At 57.3% G+C, this 23,009-nt stretch overlaps 2 protein-coding genes across 5 annotated transcripts in view; both read right to left on the minus strand.

The window, feature by feature from the left end:
* CAMK2A (calcium/calmodulin dependent protein kinase II alpha) overlaps positions 1 to 8,133 on the minus strand; it is a 63,128-nt gene extending 54,995 nt beyond the window's left edge. For 2 of the 4 annotated variants that reach the window (XM_086713060.1, XM_025923626.2), the window contains exon 1: positions 7,904 to 8,132. In XM_086713060.1, coding sequence (XP_086569186.1) covers positions 7,904 to 7,965 — 62 coding nt within the window. In that variant the 5' untranslated portion in view covers positions 7,966 to 8,132. Of the gene's footprint in view, positions 1 to 7,903 lie in introns of all 4 variants that reach the window. The other 2 variants (XM_086714339.1, XM_025923625.2) reach the window with 2 other exon arrangements.
* Positions 8,134 to 14,700: 6,567 nt separating this feature from the next.
* Positions 14,701 to 21,581, minus strand: ARSI (arylsulfatase family member I). The gene is made up of 2 exons (XM_086715569.1): positions 20,336 to 21,581; positions 14,701 to 16,980 (listed from the first exon to the last, which is right to left on the minus strand). Exons 1-2 carry the CDS (start codon positions 20,653 to 20,655, stop codon positions 15,573 to 15,575), a joined length of 1,728 nt encoding a protein of 575 aa, XP_086571695.1. The 5' UTR covers positions 20,656 to 21,581; the 3' UTR covers positions 14,701 to 15,572.
* Positions 21,582 to 23,009: the final 1,428 nt, after the last annotated feature.

Below are 23,009 nucleotides of genomic sequence, written 5' to 3' on the forward strand. Positions count from 1 at the left end.
GTGCCCGTGGGTCTCAGCAGACAGAAGACAGTTTCTGGGGGCCTTCTGGAAACAGCACAGTCACAGAACCCACACCCCCCTCCACTCTGGACTCCTTAGGGGGTCTGATTGTCAGGGGTCCCGACAAGTACTAGGGTCTTCTGTTCACTGGCTGCTTCCTCAAACACACAACAGGTCTCCCTTATTCTGGAAAAATAAATAACCAACCTGCTCCCCCCCCCCCAAATTTTTAAATTGAAAACCAAGAACTTCTCTCTCGACCCAACAGCTTGGGCCATTTCCTTCCTCCCTCTTTGCTGCCAAACTTCCAGAACAAGTGTCCGACATCCGCTGCCTCCTCTTTCCACCTCCCACACTCCGTGAACCCACCACAATCTGGTGCCCACCCCCGGGCTCCCTGGAAAAAGCTGTGCCAGGCCCGCCCCCCCAGTGCCCCTCCCCCCCGCCCCTGCAGCCCCAGTGGGCCTGCTCCCCCTTGCCTGTCCCACACCAGGCGACATCTGGCCACCTCCCTTTTTGTTTCTAGGTGGCTGCACTCTCCCTGGGACCTTGCCCTGCTGCCAGTGCCTTCCCCTGCTCATTTCCCCCCAGATCATTTCTCCCTGTTCTCTCTCCACCGTCCTCTTACCACCTCCCTCCAGCCCCTCCACCGGGGCATCAGCTGGGATCTCTGGGGAGGGTCTGGGCAGTCATGAGCACACATAAAATTTAAACAAAATGACTCTGTGTCTGCGTATTATCCTGGGCAGAGGATGCATATCTTCCATCAGCTTCACAAAGGATCTGTGACCCCACCACCCCTGCAGATGGTAAAAGCCACTGACCATCATGCAAGATTGAAACCTGCTTCTGTATAGCCCCTCCTGCCTCCAGAATTCCAGTCCCGAGTTTCTAGCTACTCATCATCTTGCTTGGATGCTACGTGACAGGCAACTCATAATCAAAGTCCAGTCTCCTCGGGAAAGTCTCCTCACCCTCAGTTAAAATACCTAAGCATTCCACCTCTCTGAGATGAGCTGGGGTGATTCCAGAAAGTTCCAGGTCAACAGGAACCGTTATCTGTCAGAGCATCAGGGTCTGGAACCTCTCTGTGGTAACTCACAGCCCAAGTTAGCTGATCTGATCACTCAGCAGAGAGGAAGGCCTGGGGGTATGGATGCCCGAGCAGACGGAGTCAGAATGTCTGGCCATCAGAGGGGCCACGGGGTGGGCCACATGTGACAGCATCAGGAGCTGGTGTACCCAGTGATATCTTCCCAGTGACGTCGACTTTTTCCCCATTCCACAGATGTAGAAACTGAGGTCAAGCCCTTGAACCCAGGACTCCTGACTCCTTGTCGGTTGCTCTCTCCAATACCCCACATTCTCAGATTAGAGGTGGCCCTCACCTTGGGTCCACAGATGGACTTTAGGGCAGAGGGATATTTGAGAAATAATACACCCTTGCAGTGGATTGTAGTGAAGCGTTTTTCTAGAAAAGTGCCGGGGAGTTGTATGAGATTCTCTGAGGGCTCCTAGATTTCCAGACCAGTTAAAAAGCTGGGGTCAGATCTGTCGAGAAACAAAAGGGATATCCTGTTTCCGTAATAACCCCTTCGAGTGCTTTAAGCAAATCCCTTCACCTTTTGGGGCCTCAGTTTGCCTATCCGTGAAGTCAACTGTCGATCATTTTTAAACCCACTCTTTCTTTCTTCTTAGTTCTTTTTATTATTATTATAATTATTTTCTAATCTTTATTTATTTTTGAGAGAGAGAGAGAGACAGAGCATGAGCAGGGGAGGAACAGAGAGAGAAGGAGACACAGAATCTGAAACAGGCTCCAGGCTCTGAACTGTCAGCACAGAGCCCGACGTGGGGCTCGAACCCACGAACTGCAAGATCGTGACCTGGGCCGAAGTTGGACGCTTAACCGACTGCGCCACCCAGGCGCCCCTTAGTTATTTCTTTTTAAGCCACGATGCCCTTTTAAAATAACAAACAAAACACAGTTATGCAGGTCTCCCAGTGGCAAATAGATCAGAGGAGATAGGGGCTGTGGGGGCTAGAGGCCCCATTTGTTTGGTGTTCTCTCTCTTCTCCCCAGTTCGCTACAGCAGCTCGGCCCAGAACCCCACAGACTATAGCATTTCGCAGCCAGAAAATTCTAGGACCTTGTTACTGAAACCTTACATCTCCCTCCTCCCATCCTGGGCTGCAGCCGCCTGCTGCCAGGGACTCAGTGTCTTCGAGCTGTCCCACACCCCAGAGGCCTGCCCCATGCCAACCCAGCAGAAGTCTTGTGGGGGACACAGAAGGTCTGGGAACCAGAAGATTCTGTTTGCCACAGGGAACAGTGAACCAACAGAAGTCCTAACATATTCCTTGTTTTGGCTGTGCATGGGTTTTCTTGAATGGGTTACAAAAAGGGAAATAGAACGATATTCACAGACCTTGGAGAGAGGACCTGAACGGACAGAAGCAGGGGGGATGATGAGGGCCTGCTTCCTCCTCAGGCTCCATCCACCTGCACACCCTGAAGCCTTCTAGAAGTTCAGAGAGAGACACTAGAGCCAAGCACCAGACAAGAAAGAGGCTGGAGTGCCCTATTCTTGTGTGCCATTGGCCTGTGCGACCTTGGGCAAGGCCCTGGCCCTCTCTGGGCCTTGGTTCCCTATCCGTAAGACAAAGGAGCACTCCTCACTCCAGTACTCTGAGTGGGATTGAGTGTGTGCTCAGGAAATACCTGTTGCCGGGAGGTAAGAGTCACAGACATGTTTCTCCTTTTACGTGACCCCAAGGCCCTCAACCTTCTCCGGCAAGGAAAGTTCCAGTGGCTCCACCTGACACCTTGGGGCCAGCCACACCCCAAGAGGGGCCGGAGGGCCTGGGCTGGGCCTCTGGGGGCTGCGCCAGCCTGGCCAGGGACGCAGGCTTCCTACTGTGCCCCAGAGAAGCTCAGAAGCTCAGAATGCAACATGGGCAACATGCATGCTGGAGAGGGTGGACCGTGGCAAAGGGGCCTGCACAAGGAGAGGGAAGGGCAGGGCAGGGGAGCCCAGGAGTGCAGCCAGCATCATCTTGCTCCCCCTGCGCTGGGAGGTAGACCTGGGCTGGATGCCCTCTTGGAACCGGTGTGTGCGTGTGCGTGCGCGTGTAACCGGATGCAGGCATTGCATTCCAAGGCTCTGGCCTCACCCCACTGAGGGCCGGGGCCCCAGACTGCAGGGGTGCTGGCAGCAGTGTCACTGTGTGCTTGTGCAGGGAGGCAGGCGGGCAGGAGGGAGGCTCAGCAGAGTGTCAGTGTGTCTCAGCCTGTGTGGGGGTGGCTGTGCGGGGGTGGAGGGCTGCGGCATGCACCAGAACATGTGCGTGCCTGCCGCTCGGATGGCTCGGAGGGGGAGGAAGGAAAGTCTGTCCCTTTCCCTGTTCCCGTCACCCCTCCCCACCTTGAAGAACTGCCCACCCCCAACTTCCCATCCTTGGCTTTTGGCCCCTGAGAACGATCTGGTCCCCTACCTTGGCTTTGCCACTGCCTCTCCCTGTGGCCTTGGGCTATTTCTCTCTGGGTGTTGGTCCCACCATCTAGGTTATAAATAGCGAGTGTGGACGGTCCTTCCAGTTCTGATGTTCTTTGAGTCTGAAATTTCCCATGTGTGTCCCCCACAGAGGGAAGCTAAGGAGGGCAATACGTCTCATGGGGCATTTCCTCATCTGCAGAATTATTCTGATCCCCATTTTACAGATGGTAAAGTTGGGGCTCACAAAGGACCAGGGATCCACACAGGGTGGCCCGGTAAATTCGAGGCAGAATCGTGTTTGAACATAAGCCTCAGCTTGGCGTTCTCTTACCCAGAAGGTCATGGCCCCTCTTCCCTGGGAGCTCTCCCCCGACACAGCAACGAGAGGGGTCCCTATCATGAACCGTCTCCCCACCATGTCCCGGGTGCCAGACACCGGCACAGCGGCCATTCCACCTTCTCAAGCCTCGGTCTGCTCATCTGGCAGGTGGGTGAGTAAGCCCTCTGCCTCCCTCAGAGACGAGCTAATGGCTGGAGAGGTGCTTCACCGGCCCCAAAGCACTGTGAATATGAGGTTATTCGAAGCAAAATGCAAGTGTACCTCCACCTTTGGGTGATGTATGGACGGCCAGGTGTTTCCTCTCCCCAACATTACCCCATTGAGGCTCCTAACAGCTCAGCCGGGGAAGGATGGGATTGTGGAGCACACTGGCAGACGTTAGAGCTTGCATGTCACGCGGGATCCTAAGCACCCAGGATGCTGGCCCCCCAGTGTGGGGAGCAGCCTCTAGGCCCCATGTCCCCCACTGGTCAGCCCGGCCCAAACCCAGCTCCTGATACACAGCTGTGGGGGTAAGAGCAGGCAGGGGGCTCCGGAGCTAGCTCTGGTCCGTCCCTCTGCTGACCTGGCTGGCCCCTGGAGCCCCTCCCTCCGCCCAACACTGCCCTTGAGTCAATTTCGGATCCCAGTTTCTAGAGAAAGACTGGGCTGTGCTCTCTCTCCAGTCTCCCTCCCTCTCCCTCTCTCAAGTAAAATCTCCTTCGGAGGCTCTTTCTGGATGGCTGCAGAGCAATTCTCTGCCTCCCTAACCTCTCCTAGAAGTGGGATTCCAAAGCCCAGAGAATGTCAACGGCTGGAAGAGACATCCTCCTTTCCAGGCCTCCTGGAACCTGACCCCTTGCCCCGATCGTGGTCTTCCCAGAAGACAGGCTCTGCTGAGAGCTCTGCCCAGACCGCACCCCACCCAGCTGACTGACCGCCAGGTGGGAGAGAGACAGCTTCTCTTACATCCGTAGCCCACCCCATCCTGGGCTCCTAGAAGGCCTGCATCATAAGCCAGTCCTCACCGAGTAGGGCACCAGGAAGCCCTCGAGAGGCACACGCCCTCCTCTCCAGCTGGGCAGCCCAGGGCCCTGCGGGAGGTCCAAAGGCTCCCATGTCCCCTCGCAGGGCCAACCCAGCTGCCTCTCCAAGGCCCCCTGCCAGTGATCTGAAGCGGGTTCCTGGAATAAGGGACTCAGCTCCTGCATGGTGACCGCAGTGTCCCAGCTGGCAGGGACTGTGGGTCAAGCATCCAAGGCCGGGCCCTGCAGGCATCTTCCTCACTTCTCCCAGCAGAAGAGGAGCTTGGTCAGGCCCCTCCCCCAAGCTGGGCAAACTCCAGACAGAAGGTAAACATGTGGCAGGCCCCGGCCGAGGGCTCCAGCCTGCCCAGCCTTTGAGGGCAACAATGATTCCGGCAGCAGCCCCTGCTGATGGCGCACTGGGTGCCAGGCCACATCTTCACGCGTGCCATCTTATTTTACCACCACAGCCTTTTTTTTTTTTTTTTTTTTATCTCCAGACTACAGGGGGCTGTGGTCTGGCTGCTGTTGCAGAGCCACCGGATGGTGAGATCCAGAGCCTGGGCTGTGTGCTGGGCCCACCTCTACCTGCCCCACCGGGCGCCTGGCCTAACGCTGCTGCGCGGAGCAAAGCCCCCACCCGCTCAGTAATATGTCCCGGGGTTTCTAACCCAGCCATGGGTTAAAAGAGGTGTGGAGCCTCATTCTCTTTCCGATACAAGCATCGGTAACCCTAAGCCCATCACAGCCTTCCTAATGTCCTGCAAGCTCCCGACAATGCATGCGACATTTCGTAGGTTTGCGCCTTCTTCTGGAGAAGGCAGACTTAGACTTTCGTCAGATTCCTGGAGGACTATGAGACCTAAAAACGGTTAGGAGCCCGTATGGTTCTAGAAGGGAGAGGTCTGAAATGGATTAGACAAGGCCTGGCCATGCCTGCCACCCTCGGTTCTCCTCCCGTGGCCACACCAGGGCTCCCTGTCCCCTGAAATCCTGCCCCTGCCCCGGTCCTGGCCGGCAGTGGGGCTGAGAAGGCTCCCGAAGGCTCCCTGGGCCAAGTCGCCCCCACAGCACCCAGTCTGCATGATAGCCATCTCCTCTCGGGGCAAAATACCACTTTTATTTTCACTTTAAGTGCCTGAGTCACATCTCAACTCCATGTCACTGCACCCTGTGACGCAGTCCTCCCAGAGCCGAGCCTTGGTCATGCCCTGAAAGGCAGATCCCAGCTAATCAGGGGATCCTTGGGCTCCCGTGGGCACCGGAGCCCGGCTGAGAAGGGGCCCTGCGCACATTTAGCAGACAGCTTCAGTCCTCTGGAGCAGCTCAAAACACACTCAGAAACGCAGGAAGTCTGCAGACAAGAGTGAGCACACATCTGCACATGGGTGTGTGTCTGTACAGGGCCCCGGGGCATACCTCAGGGTGTCGGGATAGCCTGGGATGTGAATGTGAGTGTGTGTGCAGGCAGCCTACTCGTACACAGCCACAGGCCCACCTCCCACACATATGCAGACACCAGCATAAGCTCACACATGCCTTCAACACCCACACTCCCACCCGAGCCTTTGGCCCAGGCCTCACACGCACGCACATAAACCTTTCCGTGTGCGTGGCCCCCCATCCACACCCGGATGTGCGTGTCCAGACCTCAGAGAGGTACCACTGTGCCCAAAGCCCACACGGGCATCCTTACACAGACACAGACATCCTTACACAGACACGGACGTTTGCACACACCCAGACCCCACACACATTTGCCTGCTGATGTGCATGTAGCTCTGACCTGCCACGCTCGGGCACACACAGTGACACCTATTCACCCCTTCACCACCATGCAAATCAGCCAGTGGTACCCCTTGGGTCACCTGCACGCGCCCACTCTTGGCGGCCTTACACACGAAGCACACCCCACAACCCCCTCCTGCTGCACACATGTGAACGCTTGCCTACCCTCTCGGGGCACGCAAGCGTACCCCAGAGTCAGTCTTTACACAACACACACCAAAATGTGCACTGGGTGCACGCATCCGGACCTCACCCCGGCACATATCTGCTCACAGGGCCCCTCTCCCCTGCACTCCTGCTGCCACAGCAAGGACCACCCGGGGCGCTGGAGCTGCTTTGCCCAAGGGGCAAACTCTGCCTCCAAACTATACCCTACCCTGATCCATCCCTGGGTCCTCCGCACACCTAGCTGGGGGCAGCCAGAGTGTTTCCCTGACACTCCATGACCTACTGGGCCACCCCAGGGGGCTTCCCCCCCCCCCCCGTACGCTCCCACCCTTCTCCCCCCGCCAGTCATCGGAGGCATAAAATGAGCTCTGGAGCTGGACAACTTTGCCAAGGGACCAGAGCCCATATACCACTAGCCCCTGAAATGGTAGTGCTCCCCCCCAACCCCACTTGCCTGATTGCACCTCCCCACCTCCCAATACCCAGGAAGCCTCACCAGTCCCTCGGTTATTAACCCCTGCTGTACCGGTGCCCTCACGCCAAGAGGAGTTGGGAGGAGGAAGGTGGGGAGGGGATGCGCTTTCAGGGAGAAGTTGGCCACTCTGCACAGTCACCATTGGTGCCTAAAGTCAGAAAGGACTGCCTGGGAGGTGGTGAACTCTCTCCCATCAGAGGTGTCCAAGTTGAGGCCAGATGAACACCTCAAGAGAAAGTCGGCAGGGGGTTCCAGCCCTGGACTTAGCAGCCTGGGAAGATGTCTTTTTAACCCTGAGTTTCTAAAAATCTGTGTGTGCCCAGTCATGTGCCCCCATGTGTGTGTGTGTGTGTGTGTGTGTGTGTGTGTGTGTGAGCGTGTGCATGCACGCGTGCACCGGCATGCACCCTCCACCTTTCACCCCTACACACACACTCACCTGGCTGGCCTTGGCACATCTGTGCACCCACAAACATGCCTACACCCAGCTCCGGGCACTTTGCACAGGCAAGCGTCCCCAAACACACGCAGACTTCCTCCCTATGGGTACACAGGAAGCACGCAGGTGCACACCCCCTGCCCGTGACGCTGACCCCCTGCACCCTCCAGAACTCTCTGAGGTGCAACTCACTTTCCCAGTTCCTCGAAGAGCTGGTACTCTTCCGTGAAGCGGGTGCAGGTGATGGTGGCCATCCTGGCGCTGGGCGGGCAGGCGAGGCTTGGGGCTGGAGGACCAGGACTGGGGCGCTGCTGCTCTGCACCCGGAACTGAGGACCACTCGCCTGCCTGCGCTGCCGAGCGCGAACCAAGAACCAGCTTGACTGACGAGCCCGGGGCTTCTGAGCAGGGCACTGTGGCTGCTCACAGCCTCGCGAGCCTTCGTCAGCATCCAGGTCCCCATGGCAACCACCTCCGAAACGCCCTGTTCCCGTTGCCCCGGTAACTGCCTCCCCAACACCTGCCTGCCTTCCACTGCGAAACCTGCTCCCGGACGCCCTGGCCCTAACCACACAGAATACTGCAGGCCTGTGTGGGCCCAGGGCGGGTGGACCCAGCACCCCCTGAGGTGATGGACTGAGGGAGGGGTCTGGAGAGGGGGAGAAGAACCAACTTAATCCACAAGTGATCTTCTCTCTTCCCACCTCCCCCACCTCCAACTGTGGGTCCCTTGTAGCAGACAGGATGGGATTAAGTGGGGCAAAAAGGCAGTTGCCATGGTAACGGCCGGTGGGTGCCACATTCTGGGATGGTCCCCAGGAAAGACAGGATACAGTTACCCTGGCAACTTCATCTCCTCTGGAGAGACAGGTATTGCCCCGTTGCCCTGGCAACAGCCGGGTTCTAAGGTTTACAGGAAAAGATGGCTAATTCATGGGGATCTCTCTCCCAGTGGATCACTGTAGTCTGTAACTATCTCTCTGCTCCCCTCTGTATTTTGTTTTGGCCTCTGTCTCTGTCTTCCCCATTTGCTCTCGTTCTCTGCTACCCCTGTCCATCACACTGGCACTCTAGCTTGGGGGACAAATGCAGAGGAGACATCCGGATTCTGGAGGGAACTGCCTTGCCTGCCCGCTCATCCCCACCCCTCTCCTCCAGCCCATGTTCCCAGTGGGACCATGGAGATCTGGCCTCCTGGGGCTCACGTCCCAGTTTCTGCTTGTGCTTTAAGTCAAGGTGAAAGAGGCAGAGGCGGGCAGTGGGGAGGGAAGCATGGCCTGGCATGGAGGGGAGTGGCCATGGGCCTGCCCTGAAATCCTCATTCCTTTTTTCCTCATTCTCATTTTCCCTGCCAAGTTTGATTCTTCAGGGCAGCAGCCAGATCTATGGCCCCAAGATCTCACCCAAGCCCTGGGGGTTTAGGAAGGAAAAGGACTGGAGTTAAGGATCTGGGTTCAACTCCCGCTCTGACGTTTGTTAGCTGTGTGACCCTGGGAAAGTCACTGCCCCTCTCTGAGCCTCCAGCGCCCTTTCTACAAAACAGAACAAAGCTGCCACTGTAGAGGAAGGTTGTGAAGAAGGAGTGGGCTAAGGGCTGTGGAAGCCTTTGGGAAGTATGTAAACATGAGGCCTGTTTTTAGTTTCTGGAAGAGGAAAAGGAAGGTCTAAAGCAGGACCATGACCACCCCCATCACTAGCTTGGACTCAGAATTTCACACCCACCTCCTCCACGCAAGCTCATTTCACAGCCCACCAGGCTGAGGTCTCTTGCCAGCGTTTGCCCACAGTGAGCACAGGTCGGATAAAAGGATCCAGGATCCAAACCCTCGTTTCTACCCCACCCCTCTGAGCCTCCAGCTTGCCTTACTGGTCACCTCACTTGCTGGACACGTTGTCTGCTTGTCGGTTATCCCCAGGTCTAGTGGGTCCCTGACTCACTACTTTAGGTCCAGGGGCCCCGGGAGACATCTGGGTCCCCTCTCCCACAATTCTGCCCCTCTTCCCGGGAGTTGGGGGTGGGAGAGAATGATGGGGTTAGCTCTCTGATGCAGCCACTTCTTCCCAGGAGAGAAATGGGAGGGAGGCCGAGGGGAAGGAGGGGAGGCGAGCTAGGGAGGAGGGGTAATGGCTTAGCCACTAATTGCACCATTACCACCTTCAGAAAAAGGAAAAACCACTCAGTTTTGTTTCTGCGCACAATGCTTCCCGCTCCTGCCGCCAACGGTTGCAATTCAGAGGCAGAGAAGAGAGGCCTGTGCTCGGGGGCTGCACAGCTGGTGGGAGCGGGCTGGGCACGGAACACCACTAGAGGCAAGAGAGGCAGACGCGGGGAAGTGGGGGAAGGACCGCACCCCCCACCTCCCCGCCCAGGCCCTCTAGCCCTCCCCGGGAGGTGGCTTCCACTCGTGAAGGTGCTGCAACAGCCTTTAGTGACCACTGAAGCTACCTCAGTCATTGTCCAGGGGAGAGGAGAGGAACTCCATGCTCTATAGGCTGTGTGATTTTGGATGAGCAGCCTAACTTCTCTGTGCCTCAGTTTCTTCATCCGCAAAATACAGTTCATAATATTGCCTACTTCCAGGGCTGTTTAAGGATTACATGAGAGGAGCAGATGAGTACAGCAGCTGGCACGCTGTACGTGTTCATTGATGGGCAATTATTACTATTAAGGGACTCATAAGAAGCCCCTCCCTCCTCACGCCGCTCTGCCTGAGTCAGGGAAGCACACACGACTATCCTTTAGTCCTAGCACTTTGTGGCGCGGTTCTCTGAGTCCCCATTGGAGTTGAGCTCATGGTTTGAGCATCACCCTGGCCCGGCCTGGTTTGCAGCCTTTTGCTGGTAGAACAAAGAACGAGAACAAAGAGGCTAGGAGAGGGCTCACAAGGCCTCTAGCTCACTGGTGCCAACTTAACTTAATGGGGCTTTAGAAATTAACACATAAAACAAATAGCAAACGTGCCCCAAGGCTGTATTAATGGGAGTCTGAAGTTCTGAACAAAGGAGGTGATAGTCCTGCTCTGCTGGGAGCTGGCTGGACCACCCTGTTTCCTGGCTCACCCCATCCCCAGTCCCCCTGGTGAAAGGAAGCATGTTCAGAAGAGAGCAGAGCACCGGGCAGCAAGAGCCAGAGGGACAAGAGGAACAGAGGCTAATGGCTGGCTCTCTCCCTGTGTCTGACAGGGACCATGGAGGTGGCCTATGTGGATTCAGGGGGCAAAAGCAACCTGGCCTCACACCACCCCGTCACCCCATCACCCTGTCTGTCCTTCCCTACCTCTGTCTCCCCTTTCCGCTCTCCTTCCTCTTCTCCTTTTCCTCTTTCTTGCCTTTCCCCATTTCCTTCCCTCCCTTGAGCCCTTTCTTCTCAATCCTCCCTATCCTTCTTGCTCCTTTTCACCTCCTTTCTTGTTTCTACCTCCCTCCCTCCTGCATCCCGGCTGTGTACCTCTTCCCTCCCTCCCTGGGCTGGCCCGGCCCAGACCCTGTGCACCCCGGAGGACGTCCAGGACCTGGCAGAGAGATGCATGGAGAGGAGGAAGAAGACAAAAGGTCTCCTTGGCAACTCTCATACACACCCTGCCCCCGCGTGCTCCGAACCTTCGAGAGCTCAGCTCAGGGGTGTGGGCACTGCCTCGGACAGGCACCCCCTTCTGGAGTGGAACTGCCGCCCTGTGCGACAGCTAATTCACTGCCTCCCCTGTGCCCGCGAGGCTGGCAGCTGTGCCTGGTGGTGGCGGGCAGCGAGGAGCCAGGCCTGCCTCTGCGACGCGGGGAGAATGAGCCGATGATTGCAATGGGGGGACTGTTCCTGCCAGACTCCCCACCCCCCCAGGGCCATGGCAGGCATGCGAGCCAGCACGTGTGCTCCCATCTGTAACGCTCATGTGGTACTCAAGAGCTGGCCTGCATGCCGCGGGCTGGTGGCCAGGGGTGGGAGCCCAAGAGGTCACTGAGCACAGTTGTGGCATGTGAAGGTGGGGAACCTGAACGTGAATGCAAGCTATACCCTGGGTCTGTGGGGTGGGATGGAAAAAAAAAAAAAAAAAAAAAAACTGGGACCAGGGCCAAGTTCCTGGGCCATAGCAGAGGTGGGAAGGGGGTGGGGGGAATCAGAGCCCGGGAAGCATTGTGCCAGCCCACTGTCATCCCACCTTCCACAGCCCACACACATACTCTCAGGCACATGCCCAAGGGCCTCAGGGTCCTGCAGGGCCTGGGCAGGTACCACAGAAAACGTGCCGTCTGAAGGGTCCCCAAGAGGCCTGTCCCACTAAGGGCAGTGAGCGTGAGGGGCAGAATTGGTGGAAAGTGGGCCAACAGAGAAATGATCCGGCAGAGGGTCTAGGTGGAGGGTGATGTGGTTAATTAACTGCAGTAAGTAATGCCAGACTCGGACTTTGGAGAGAGGGAGGGGTCAGGGAGCATCGTTGTCCCCTGAGGGGGTCCCACATAGGAGACATTCCTTCCAGAGCAGAGGGAAGCAGGAAGCCAAGGGACAGAGGACGGTGGCTGCCGGGCCAACGTCTGCACAGCACAGCCTGCAGTTAGAGGACCCAAGTTCAAGTCTAGCTGTTGGCTAGGAGTGATTATGGCAGGTCTCTTTCCCACTGGGGCCTCCATTTCCTCCTCAGAAATATGGGGACAAGATGTTCCTTCGCTGACTCCAAAAATACGAGAAATAGTTATTTCCGCTTTAGAGCCAGGCCCTGTGCTAAGCATACTGCACAATTTATACCGCACCACAGATATCTGTGAGATAGGTACGATCGCTGCGTATCTTGCAGAGATGTGACATGACTTACCCATGTGGGGTCTGTGTGACCTCTGCACCCCTGCCCTATGCCCTTTGGCCTACACAAGGGCTGAAAGGGCTCTGACGGAGCCCACGTCCCACACAGATGGAGACCAAGGCCCAGAGAAAGGAAGCTGCTGCTTCCTCCCTCGGCGGCAGAAGTCAGGGGCAGAGTTGGGACATAATCCAGAATTCCTGACTCCCAGAACAGTGCTCTTTCCCTTACCCTGCTCTGCCCTCCTTCTTTCTGGCACTGAACGGGCTGCTTGCTTAGGTCCCAAGGTAGCCAGTAGGTACCAAGCGAGAGGAGGGAATACTGTCAAGGCCCAGGGTAGGGCTCAGAGCCCTGTCCCTCTAGCCAGGTCCAGGGCTCCCTCCCGGTTCCTGGGGGACTGGTCGTCCCTGCCCAGGACTCCACAGGCAGGGCCCAGTTTGGACAGGGCCACCCCCGGTTCTAATCTGGGTGGCGGATCTGCTGACATCTGGTCTAGCCAAAGGGGAAATAGAGGGGCTGTCTGGCATCTCTGGACTCCACTCCCCCAGCTCTGTGACCCAAGGGGCCAGCGCTGCCTCTGGTCTGCTCTCCCATCCACCCCTCCCCACCAGGTAGGTGGTCCAAGCATCCGCCTAGCAATGCCAGTCAAGGGCCTAAAACAGTCCAGACCCAGGTGCCCTGGCTGGGGGAAACTCAGGGGCCACAGGAAGACAGGAGGAGATGGGCAGGAGCCATGCTGTCTGCTGGGCCCAGCAGACACCACAGCAAGCAGGCTGAGCCTCCCCTCACCACACTCTAGTCCTGGTGACTCCTTACCCCAGTACCTCCCACAAATCTCAGCCCTGGGTCAACCGCCAGCACCTTGGTTAGGCAGGCTTGGGGACTGCTGGGCTGTGGACCAGGTCGTTGGCTGAAGCTTGAGTGGGGCTCTTGGGCTGTGTGCCAGGTTCTGGGTTAGGTAGGACTCTGAGCCAGGCAAGCTTTAAGCTGGGCTTGAGATGAGGCTGAGCTTCCTTCTTAGGGCATCAGGAGCAGGGGCTGGCCTCTAGCCCCAGCTGGGCCCTCTATGTTTGAGGCCACGTAAGCCACAGGAGGGTAGGTGTTGGTGTCTGGGGAAGAACATAAAGGGACTTTTATGGTCCAGCTCTCATGGCCCCCAAAGGGCATAAGAGAAGCAGGGTTGGAGCTGGAGGCTAGGTCACCTAAGGCAGGGCCAAACTCAGCAGGCATGGGAGAGGCCTCCACTCAACTGGTGCAAGCCTAGAGCTGCAGGGGAGCCCTGGCTCCACACGGCTCTGGAAAGGCATAGCCCAGACAGCTGGGAGAGGCACCCAGTAGAGCCGGAGAATCCTGGGTAATGGGCAGACTATGAACAACCCATCTGTGGGATATGCTGGGCCTGGGACACCATCTTCTTCAGAGTCTCCCTCCTGAGCAGGCAGAAGTGCTGGGGGTGGCCGGAATCCAGAGGCTTCAGCCAGTCCTGGCCCCTGCCCCACACAGTCCAGGCATCGACATCCTAGAGACAGAGAAAGCTCCAGCTGGAGGGGTGGAGGAAGGGGCCCAGGATATGGATGGTCACCTCCGTCCTGCAGCCCCAGGCCAGACTCTCACTCCTGGGCTCAGCTACCTCTGCAGCTCTGGAACCAACACCCAAACCCCCTCCACTGCACCGCACCCACCCCCCCCACCCGTCCTGCTCATCCACAAGCTGACGAGTCCTAACAGGCCTCCTTTGCCAGTGACAAAAATAACTATTTTCAAAATTCACAGCAGGGCTTTCGCCTACACACGCTGCACCGACTGGAACCTGAAGGGAGATATGCAGAACGCAGTGTGTGCATGGAGGCGCGCTCTGCAGCGAGCAGGCTCTGAACCCCCCACGCCCCTCCTCCCACCACTCAGCCCATGCCCCCCCCACACACACACGCACAGGGGTGTCCAGAATGACCAAGTAGGAGGGGCTCCTAAAGCATCCATTGTACACAGGGGGGCACTGAGGCCCAGAGAGGGTCCAGGATTTGCCAGAGGTCACACGGTGGACCTGTGGCAGGACTGGACCAGAACCCATATGTGCTGCTTCCTAGGCAGGCTACCCACCTCCTCTCCCATTCACTTGGCTAATGGTGAGCTCGCACTTGCCCTCAGGATGCACGCGCACGCGCCCCAGTGCATTCACAGACCGCACCACAGCCCTGGCTTCCATGTTAGTAGCATTTTAATCAAGTGCACGGGCTCCTCCACAGCCATTACCTTGGCCAGTTCTCTACAACCCTGTGAGGTAGGCAGAGCTCAGGCTAGCATCCCGATTGGCAGTTGGGGAAACTGAGGCCCAAAGGTGAGGGGATGCGCCCAAGGTCAAAGAGGCACCCAAGTGTCCTGACTGTTGGTTCAGGGCCTCTTTGCACAGCTGTTTCCACCACCCTTGATCCTGCAGCAGCTAAGAGCCAGGTCAATCCTCTGGGTCCTGGGGGCCAGAAGGAGAGCTTTCTGCCATAGCCCCCAGCACCAGTCTGGCCCCAGAACTGGCCCAAGCCATGTGAAGACCCATCCCTGCGCCCCCACCCTCAGCATCAGAGGATCCCTTCAGAGAGTGGCCAGATCGCCACGCTTCAGCTGGAGTCCAGGCCTCGAGCTGCCTCCAGGGGCCCCTCACCCAAGCAGTACCACAGAGGTGCAGGGTCCAAGGGCGAGGCTTTAAACGAGCTGGGAGGCGGCAAGGTCAATGGCAACTCCACCATGGCCCCAGGCACCAGGTTCACACCACAGGGCCACAACATCATCAGAGCTCATTTACAGATGAGGAAACTGAGGCCCAGCTCTCATGCAGGCCACTCGAGGTCACAGGGCAAGTCAGTGAAGAGGCAGGATTGGAATCCAGGCACCCCAGTCTAGTTTATTCTCCCCCAAGCCAAGCTCCCCACCTTTCAACCGAGGGGCTCGATGCCCCCCCCCCATTTCCCTGCAGACAGGGGCTTGACCTCAGGCCCCTCCCTGGGGAGGAACAGGGCCAGGTTTGAATGGGGAAGTACATCTAGAGGGGCAGAGATCCTCACCTCCCCCCACTCCCCATCAGATCCGCTGTGACATCAGCCTGGTGTTGAGTTTACGAAAAAAGGACCGCAGCTTGCAAATCTTGCATTTTTTCTTGCGGCGTCCTCGGGAGAAGCTTCGAGCCCTGCCTGCCTCTTCCTCCTCTTCCTCTTCTTCCTCATCACTGGCCCAGGGCCCCCAAGCACCCCCATTAAAGTCAGGGTGGGCCCGGGGATTCTCAGCCGGGTAGCGCACAGGGATGGCTGTGCGGTTATAGTCCACCAGACGGGCCAGCAGGGCACGGACCACATCAGGCCGCTGGCCAGCCAGGTCCTCCCGTTCGTAGGGGTCAGCGCTGATATTGAAGAGCCACACTGCCTGGCGGGCACTGGCCATGCGCTCGAGGTTCCACCAGCTGCCAGGGAAGGCGGCCAGCGTCTGCGGTGGAATCCAATCGCCATAGCCAGGGTCCCCTGTTAGCAGCTTCCACTCGCCCACACGGATGGCGGCCTGCACGGCAGTGTTCCAGATGCCAAAGCCAGCCTCCAGGGAGCCGTGCCGGGCATGGTTGTAGAGGGGGTCAATGTTGTGCAGGATCTCTGTGCGCGGCGAGGCCCGGCCCTCGCTGATGGCCGGCCACACATCGTAGCCGTCCAGCCCGTCGGCCGCCGAGGCAGTGCCGCCTGCCAGACCCACCAGGGTCGGGTACCAGTCAGTGATGTGCACCAGCGCCCTGCTGGTCCGGCGCTTCCGCTTGAGCAGGGGGCTGTGGACAAAGCCCAGGCCACGCACACCACCTTCCCAGTAAGTGCCCTTGCGTCCTCGCAGCGGCCAGTTGCTGCCCCCCGAGAAGGTCTGGCCGCCGTTGTCGCTGGAGAAGATGATGACGCTGTTGTTGTAGAAACCATAGCGCTTGAGAGCCCAGGTGATGTTGCGCACAGCCTCATCCATGCAGGTGACCATGGCCGCATACTTCCGCCGGGCCACGTTGCCCATGGTGCGGTAGCGGTACAGGTACTCACGAGGGGACTGCAGGGGCGTGTGCACCGCCTGGAAGGCCACGTAGAGGAAGAGGGGCCGCCGGGGGCTGTGGCTGGCTAGGATGTGGCTGACACGCTGGGCATAGAGCATAGTGGAATACTGGCCGCTGAGCCCCCAGGCCACACTCTCGCCCTCGTGCAGGTCAAAGCCACACACCCCGGGCCCGTCGCAGTTGTCGTAGGTGTAGTAGTCCACGTTGCCCGTGAGCGAGCCCAGGAAGGTGTCGAAGCCCCGGCGGGTAGGCAGGCACTCCTTCCGGTAGAAGCCCAGGTGCCACTTGCCCACCATGTGGGTAGAGTAACCCGCCTCCTGCAGCTTCTGGGGCAGCGTCACCTGGTCCAGGGGCAGGCAGTTGGGCTGCCGAGGGCGGATGATGGAGTGCTGGAGTCCCGTGTGGATCTGGTACCTGGAGGAAAGAGGGGAGGGCAAAGAAGGCCCGGGTGAGCTACAAAGCACTGCTCTGGCCCACCGGCCCCCAGTTCTCACCCCGAGGTGGGCTCTGGGCCCAGCACTTCCGGCAAAGGTACGGCAGGTATTACGACACGTGACAAGCACTTCCAATGCATCACCTCATTGAATCTTCAAAATTAGTTGAGCTCATATTATGGTCATTTCGCAGATGAGGAGACTGAGGATCAGAGTGGTTAAACCACTCGGCCCAGGATCACGCAGCTAGGAGCTGGGGAGTTTAGAGTCGAACGCAGGTTAATCATGACAATGTAGCTAACATTATTCTGCAAATAAGGCAACTGAGAGGCTCAGTACATGAAATCGCTTGCCCACTGATTCAAACAATCTGTAACTGGAGTTGGGATCTGTATCCCAGGCAGTCTCCAGAGACTTCAGAATCCCTAAACTCTAAGCCACTAATTTGCTCTGGGGCCTAGAGCAAGTCCTGCCCTCCCAGGGAAACTCCTGCTCACTCTTCAAAGCCCAGTCCAAATGTTACCCCCTCTGTAAAGTCTCTTATAACTCTCTCCAAGAATGAGTCACTTTTGCTTCTGGGTTAAATTTAGTACACCTGATCACTGTCTTACTTGACCATGGGGTTCTACTCAGTTGTACATGTTCTTAGGCCCAATCATCTGTAATCGGATTGTCCTCTACTCAACTTTGTGGTCTTGGCACTCAGGTGATGTTAAAAGGACACTCAATTACTTACGGAATGAATGGATGAAAGAACGAACGAATGGTGGCACTCCCAGACAATTTTAGAACCAGAGGGGACCCAAGTCAACTTCCAGTGTATTTACCTTGTTTTAAAAACACAGTTCCAGAGGAGGGGAAGGGCCTTGCCCAAGGTCACTCAGTGGTCAGGGGCAAAGCCAGGACTTGAACATAAATCCAAGCCAAGTCCAAGCACAGGCTCCCTTCCAGCAAACGAGGCTGCCATGTCTCTTCCCCCATGGTGGCCTCAGTTTGCTCATCTATAGGTGGGGAGTTGGGTTGAATGGGAGATCTCTGAAAACCTTTCAGTTCCCAGATTTTATAAGACCTGTTCTCATGTGCCTACCCACAAGTTCATGTGGCCCCTGGATCCGGTCACTCACACACACTACTGCTGTGAGGCAGGAGTGAATGGTTAGCAGAATGCTATATTCCTCATTTATTCATTCAAGTCCCTTCTGTGGTCAAGGCCCCCATGCGATCTGCTTGGGGTGTCCCACCTTTACTCAAGTCTTAAAAGTCCCAGGGTAAATAAGAAGCCTGGAACTTCACTAGGGTCTTAGAATCCCACACCTGAAGGCCTGACACCTTTAACCCAGGTACTAGGTGGGCTTTCCTGTTTTTAGTTTCCTTAACTTAAAGCTGTTATTGTTGTTAGCCATCATTAGCTACTACTGCCATTTTTAACACTATAGGCCACACGCATCGTTTCACTTAATCCTCATAAAAAACCTACAGGGGAGACCATTATCCCCATTCTACAGATGACGAACCGAGGCTCTCAGAGGGACCGCAACAGGCCCGACTGCAGACAGCTCGCAAGCAGCTGCCCCGAGCTTTGAACCCAGGTCTGCACAACTCAGGCTGAAACCCTCTCGGTGATCCTGGCTCTACAGACCTCTCAGTCAACCTCATGAACGATTCCATTTAACAGAGGAAGTACCGTAGCGCCCGGTCACAGCCGAGTCTCTTCCTAGGGCTGGGCACCACGGAGCACTGGTTTGTAAAGTGGGTGGGCCAGCTCAGAGTCACCGAAGCTCGTCTGTAAGCGAGTAACATGAGAAACACTGACTCTCTCCAGCTTTGCCCAACACGACTGGATGCATTAACAAAACACTAATGAGAGCAGTCAGCATCAGTCAGATGGAGCCAGCTGCAGGGGGCGGAGGGCAGACGCTGCCCAGCCACACTCGGCTCACTTCACAGATCAGGGGGTTGGCACACTGCCCCGTTGGCTGCTCATTCCCCTGCTTAAACCCAAAGTCACCTCTCGAGAGAGAAATGCTAACTTGTGCACAGTTCTCAGGAATGCAGATTCTTCTTCCCTCTCCTGGAGGTTGGTCAACATTTGGGCTTCACCACCACCACCAACGCCCCCGCCCACGACCCATACACCAGCCCCTCACCCTCTTCTCCGACGCTCTCTCTTGCTGTTCCCGGAGCTAAATGCTGAGTGCCCGAGTGAGGGAAGAAAAGGCACCTATTTTGACTCACGGCTCTGGGACCCCTGCCAACCACCTGGCCTCTCAGCCCCCTCCCCAACGGATGCTACAGACTCTAGGCATGAATTGGGTCCTCTCTGACTCCATGCCTCAGTTTCTCCCACCCAGAAACAGGGACAGCAAGGCTCCGGTTCCTGAGATCATACTCGTGGCTTTTGGGTGGAACTTGGGAGAAGGCATGCCTTGGACCCCATCCAAGGAGGATTAGCTTCAGCCTTGCCAAAGGATTTTCTCCTAAGTGGCCAAAGTTTGCCTTCTACACCCCCACCTCCTGTTTCCCTGCTCTTTTAATCCTGTAATCCTGCCGCCTTGCCTGTGGGCCACTCCTTACGGAGAAAGCAGCACGTCTCCTTGGGACTTTCGGCCAATTTAGGAGGACTTTGCAGATGAAAAACCAGAGGTTTGGAGAAATGAAGTAACTACCCGAAGTTTCCACCGGTCATGGCATCCTGTGCATATCTTTCTGCTCTATCTAGAATGTCTATCTATCTAGACATTCCCTGGCTTCCTTCCTCTCCTCACAGCCATCAAACAGTTTGGGGACCCTAATCCCTCCGGTGACATGGGGGCTGCCATTTATTGACAGCCAAGCAGGTTACACACAACTCATCCCATCACCACTCTTTTTCAAGTAAACACTCCTCTTCACTCCGTTTATGAACAGACAAGAAAACGGAGGCTTAGAGAAGGGAAATAACTTGTTCGTGGCCTCAGGGTCTGTATACAGAAGCGGCGTTAAAACCCAAGGGTCAGAGACTGCCGTGTTCCTCCAACAAAGGGATGACCAGATGTCTCCTTCACATGGTGTGTAATGTGTGTCCTAGAACATCAGAGAGAGGAGACCTCAAAGATGGTCCAATCCACTCCGTGTACAATTGGAGAAACTGAGGCCCAGAGAGGATAAAGGACATAACTAATGATCACACAGGCGACTGGAGACAGTCGTGTCTGAGTGTCTCAGAACTGGCCCTGAGTCCTTGCTTCCCACGTCCCAGAGTGGGGGGGGGTGGGACTGTGAATGCACAGGAAATCTCCAGACCGGATTCATTTGGGGCTTGCACGGCCAGCCCCAGCAGCCTGGGTCATGCCTACCTGCCAGTGAGAAGTTGGCTCCGCGAAGGCGTGCAGATAGGCTGGATATAATAATTCTCCAACTTGACACCCTCAGCTGCCAGCCGGTCCAGCGTAGGGGTCTCAATATCTGAGCCATGGTAGCCCACGTCGTGGTAGCCCTGGTCGTCGGTGAGGATGAAGATGATATGGGGAGGCTGGGGTGGAGCGGCCGAGGGCTGCTCCACGCCCGCCTCCCCAGGACCGTCGGCCGCCAGGCTCGGCTTGGACCAGTCCCAGGACAGGTAGCCGAAGCTAAGCAGGCTGACCAGCGAGAGGCCAGTGAGGGCGTGCATCGCCATGCCGGCCCGCGCGTCCCGGCGCACAGGGTTCCCCGGGCCTCACCGCCTCGCGCGCCCAGGGCGCACGGCCCGCACGCCCGCCGGCTGGCCGGCCTGGACGCTGCGAGATCTTTCAGCGGCCCCGGGGGTGGCCCAGGGGCTGGTCCAGGACTGGCGGCCGGACCTGCGCGGCCGCAGCGGGGCGCTCTGGGGAGGTCAGGCCCGCGCCGAGCCGCCTCCCGCCGCCTGCGCGCCCGCCCTGCGCCGCCCTCGCTCCCTCTCCCCCAGCTCAGCCGGGCCAGCCTGAGACGCGGCGTGGCTGCTTCCAAAAAGTGCTCTCCACCATCCTCTGGCTCTCCCCTTCCTACTAGCCCTCGATTTCTCCCGCCTCCTAATTTCTCTCGCCTCTGCTTTCCCTTCCTCCTCCTCCCGACCCTCCAGCCCCCAGCCCGGCCTCTCGCCCCGCCCGGAGTCCGGAGAAGAGTCGGGCTCCCAGCAGGGAGGCGGGCAGGACCCCAGCGGGGAAGGGGAGGGAGGCACGGGTTGGGCGGGCCTGGGGGGGACACCGCGGGAGAGAATGCGAGAAAGTTGTAACATCTGCCGGGCCGAATCCCAGGTGGAGGGGCGGGACCTGGAGCAGCGGCTCCGCCCCCGGGCGGGAAGCCCAGGCCCGGGCGGCCCTCTGGCTCCGACCCCCTCCCGGGCCCCGGCCCGGGCCGGGGAAAGGAGGGAGAGGGGCTGCTTGGAGTTCAGTGGAACAGCTCCGGAATGGGCCGGTCAGACGTTCCTCGATCTTGGGAGTCTTAGCATCTCTGCGTGCCAGCCCTGGAAGGGACGCGCATAGTTTTCTATTCCAACCGGGTCACTGTGCAATTGGAGAAACTGAGGCCCTGAGATGGGTGGGAACTCGTGTAAGTCACAGAGCATGTTAGTAGCTTCTCCCCTGGCGCTCAGTGGCTGTTAGAGTGGCGGTAGAGGCAGCAGTGGAGAACAGGGATGACTTTAGCAAGCACGGCGTGGTGGGGGGGAGGGGGGGTCTGGAAATCGGCAAACGCGGTTCAAGCCTTTGCCAGCTTCCCTCTCCCCAACCCCTCCCCCTCCTCACCCTGCGGTTCGCAGCAAGAATGCCAGCGCCGAAATCCAGAGGGCGGGGGCTGTTGAACACATCTTGTATCCACGGGGTCCAGAAGCTGCATGAGTACATGTTGCATGAGTCAATGGATGAATGGGCCTCCCGCATCCGGCAGGCCAACTCTCACCCAAGGAAATCTCCAGGGCGGAGAAGGCAAGCCCCAGGGACTCCTGAGCCAGGCAGGTACCATAAATGAGTGAAGCAGGGGATGGTGTATTAGGCAGGGGCTACAGGGAGCCAAGGACCACAGCCTTGTGTCCCGCCGACCATTGTCATGCAAGAATGTGGCCCGGTGTTTCCAGATCTTCAGACTTTCCAAGGACACCCAAATCCAGATTATTATGAGAAATATTCCAACTGTTAAGTGCTAGCAACTAATTTGAAGCACATTTAAGCACCGCACAGGCCAACTCAAACCTATCTGAGGAACAGTTTAGGCCGTCGGGAGCCCTTTGCAACTTCCACTCCGCAGCATTGTTTTCAGACGTTTTACTAGGCTGCATTCGTAAATGGGAAAGCTGACTTAAACAAAACCAGTTAGGCTTCTTTACTACCAGGACTTCAAATGCTGGATATGCTCATCTCCAGGAGGGGAGTTCCTAGCGCTGTATTTTCCACTTTTATGTGAGTGAGGACCCTCCTTTTCAGAGCTTCTCAAAGCGCCAGTGTTTGGGGAAGTTGGGGAAACAAAGACTGGCCAGGTGTGTTTTCTCTGCTAGCATCTTTCCCCTGCTAGTATTCTGTCATGATCCCTTCCCTCTTCCTGAAAACCACTGTGTGTGGGGAAAGAAACCAGACCTCCAAAATAGCAGCCCGAGTGAATCCACATTTTGAAATGAGGGCTGCGTGGGGCCGGCCGCTCCTGTTTGCTCAAAGCCCCATATTTAGGGTGACCAGATTTATCAGAAGGGAAAACTGAGCCTGTTTTTCTGGCAAAAGAAATGTTGAGGACAGACAGGAAAAATACAGCCTCCTGAGGGGAATGCTATTAAAATGGTGCTCTGGGAGGCTTCAGCCTGAAGGCTGTCCTGGGGGGGGTCAAAGTGGGACAAGTCACAGGAGGTCCAATGGACTCGGGTCTTGCATTCTGTGCATTGTCCCAGACCTCGGTCAGGAGGACATGGAGAAATGGCACGAGGAGAAACGGCAAGGGAGGTGGGGTAGGGATGCAGCCTGGAGAAAAAAAAAACAGGTCTGGGGAGGCAAGCTCACAGGCTGCAGATCTCGGAGTGGGGGGTGGGAT

Source organism: Puma concolor, chromosome A1, assembly GCF_028749965.1.
Source record: "Puma concolor isolate L17-30 chromosome A1, mPumCon1.1.hap2, whole genome shotgun sequence".
In the NCBI taxonomy this organism is placed as follows: Eukaryota; Metazoa; Chordata; class Mammalia; order Carnivora; family Felidae; genus Puma; species Puma concolor.

Bases quoted from the DNA above. Each gene is read 5' to 3' on its own strand.
- ARSI (XM_086715569.1), bottom strand. From the start codon at position 20,655: ATGGCGATGCACGCCCTCACTGGCCTCTCGCTGGTCAGCCTGCTTAGC. The intron at 16,981-20,335 runs GTAGGCATGACC...TCTTTCCTCCAG, and splicing joins AGCCAACTTCTCACTGGCAG to GTACCAGATCCACACGGGAC.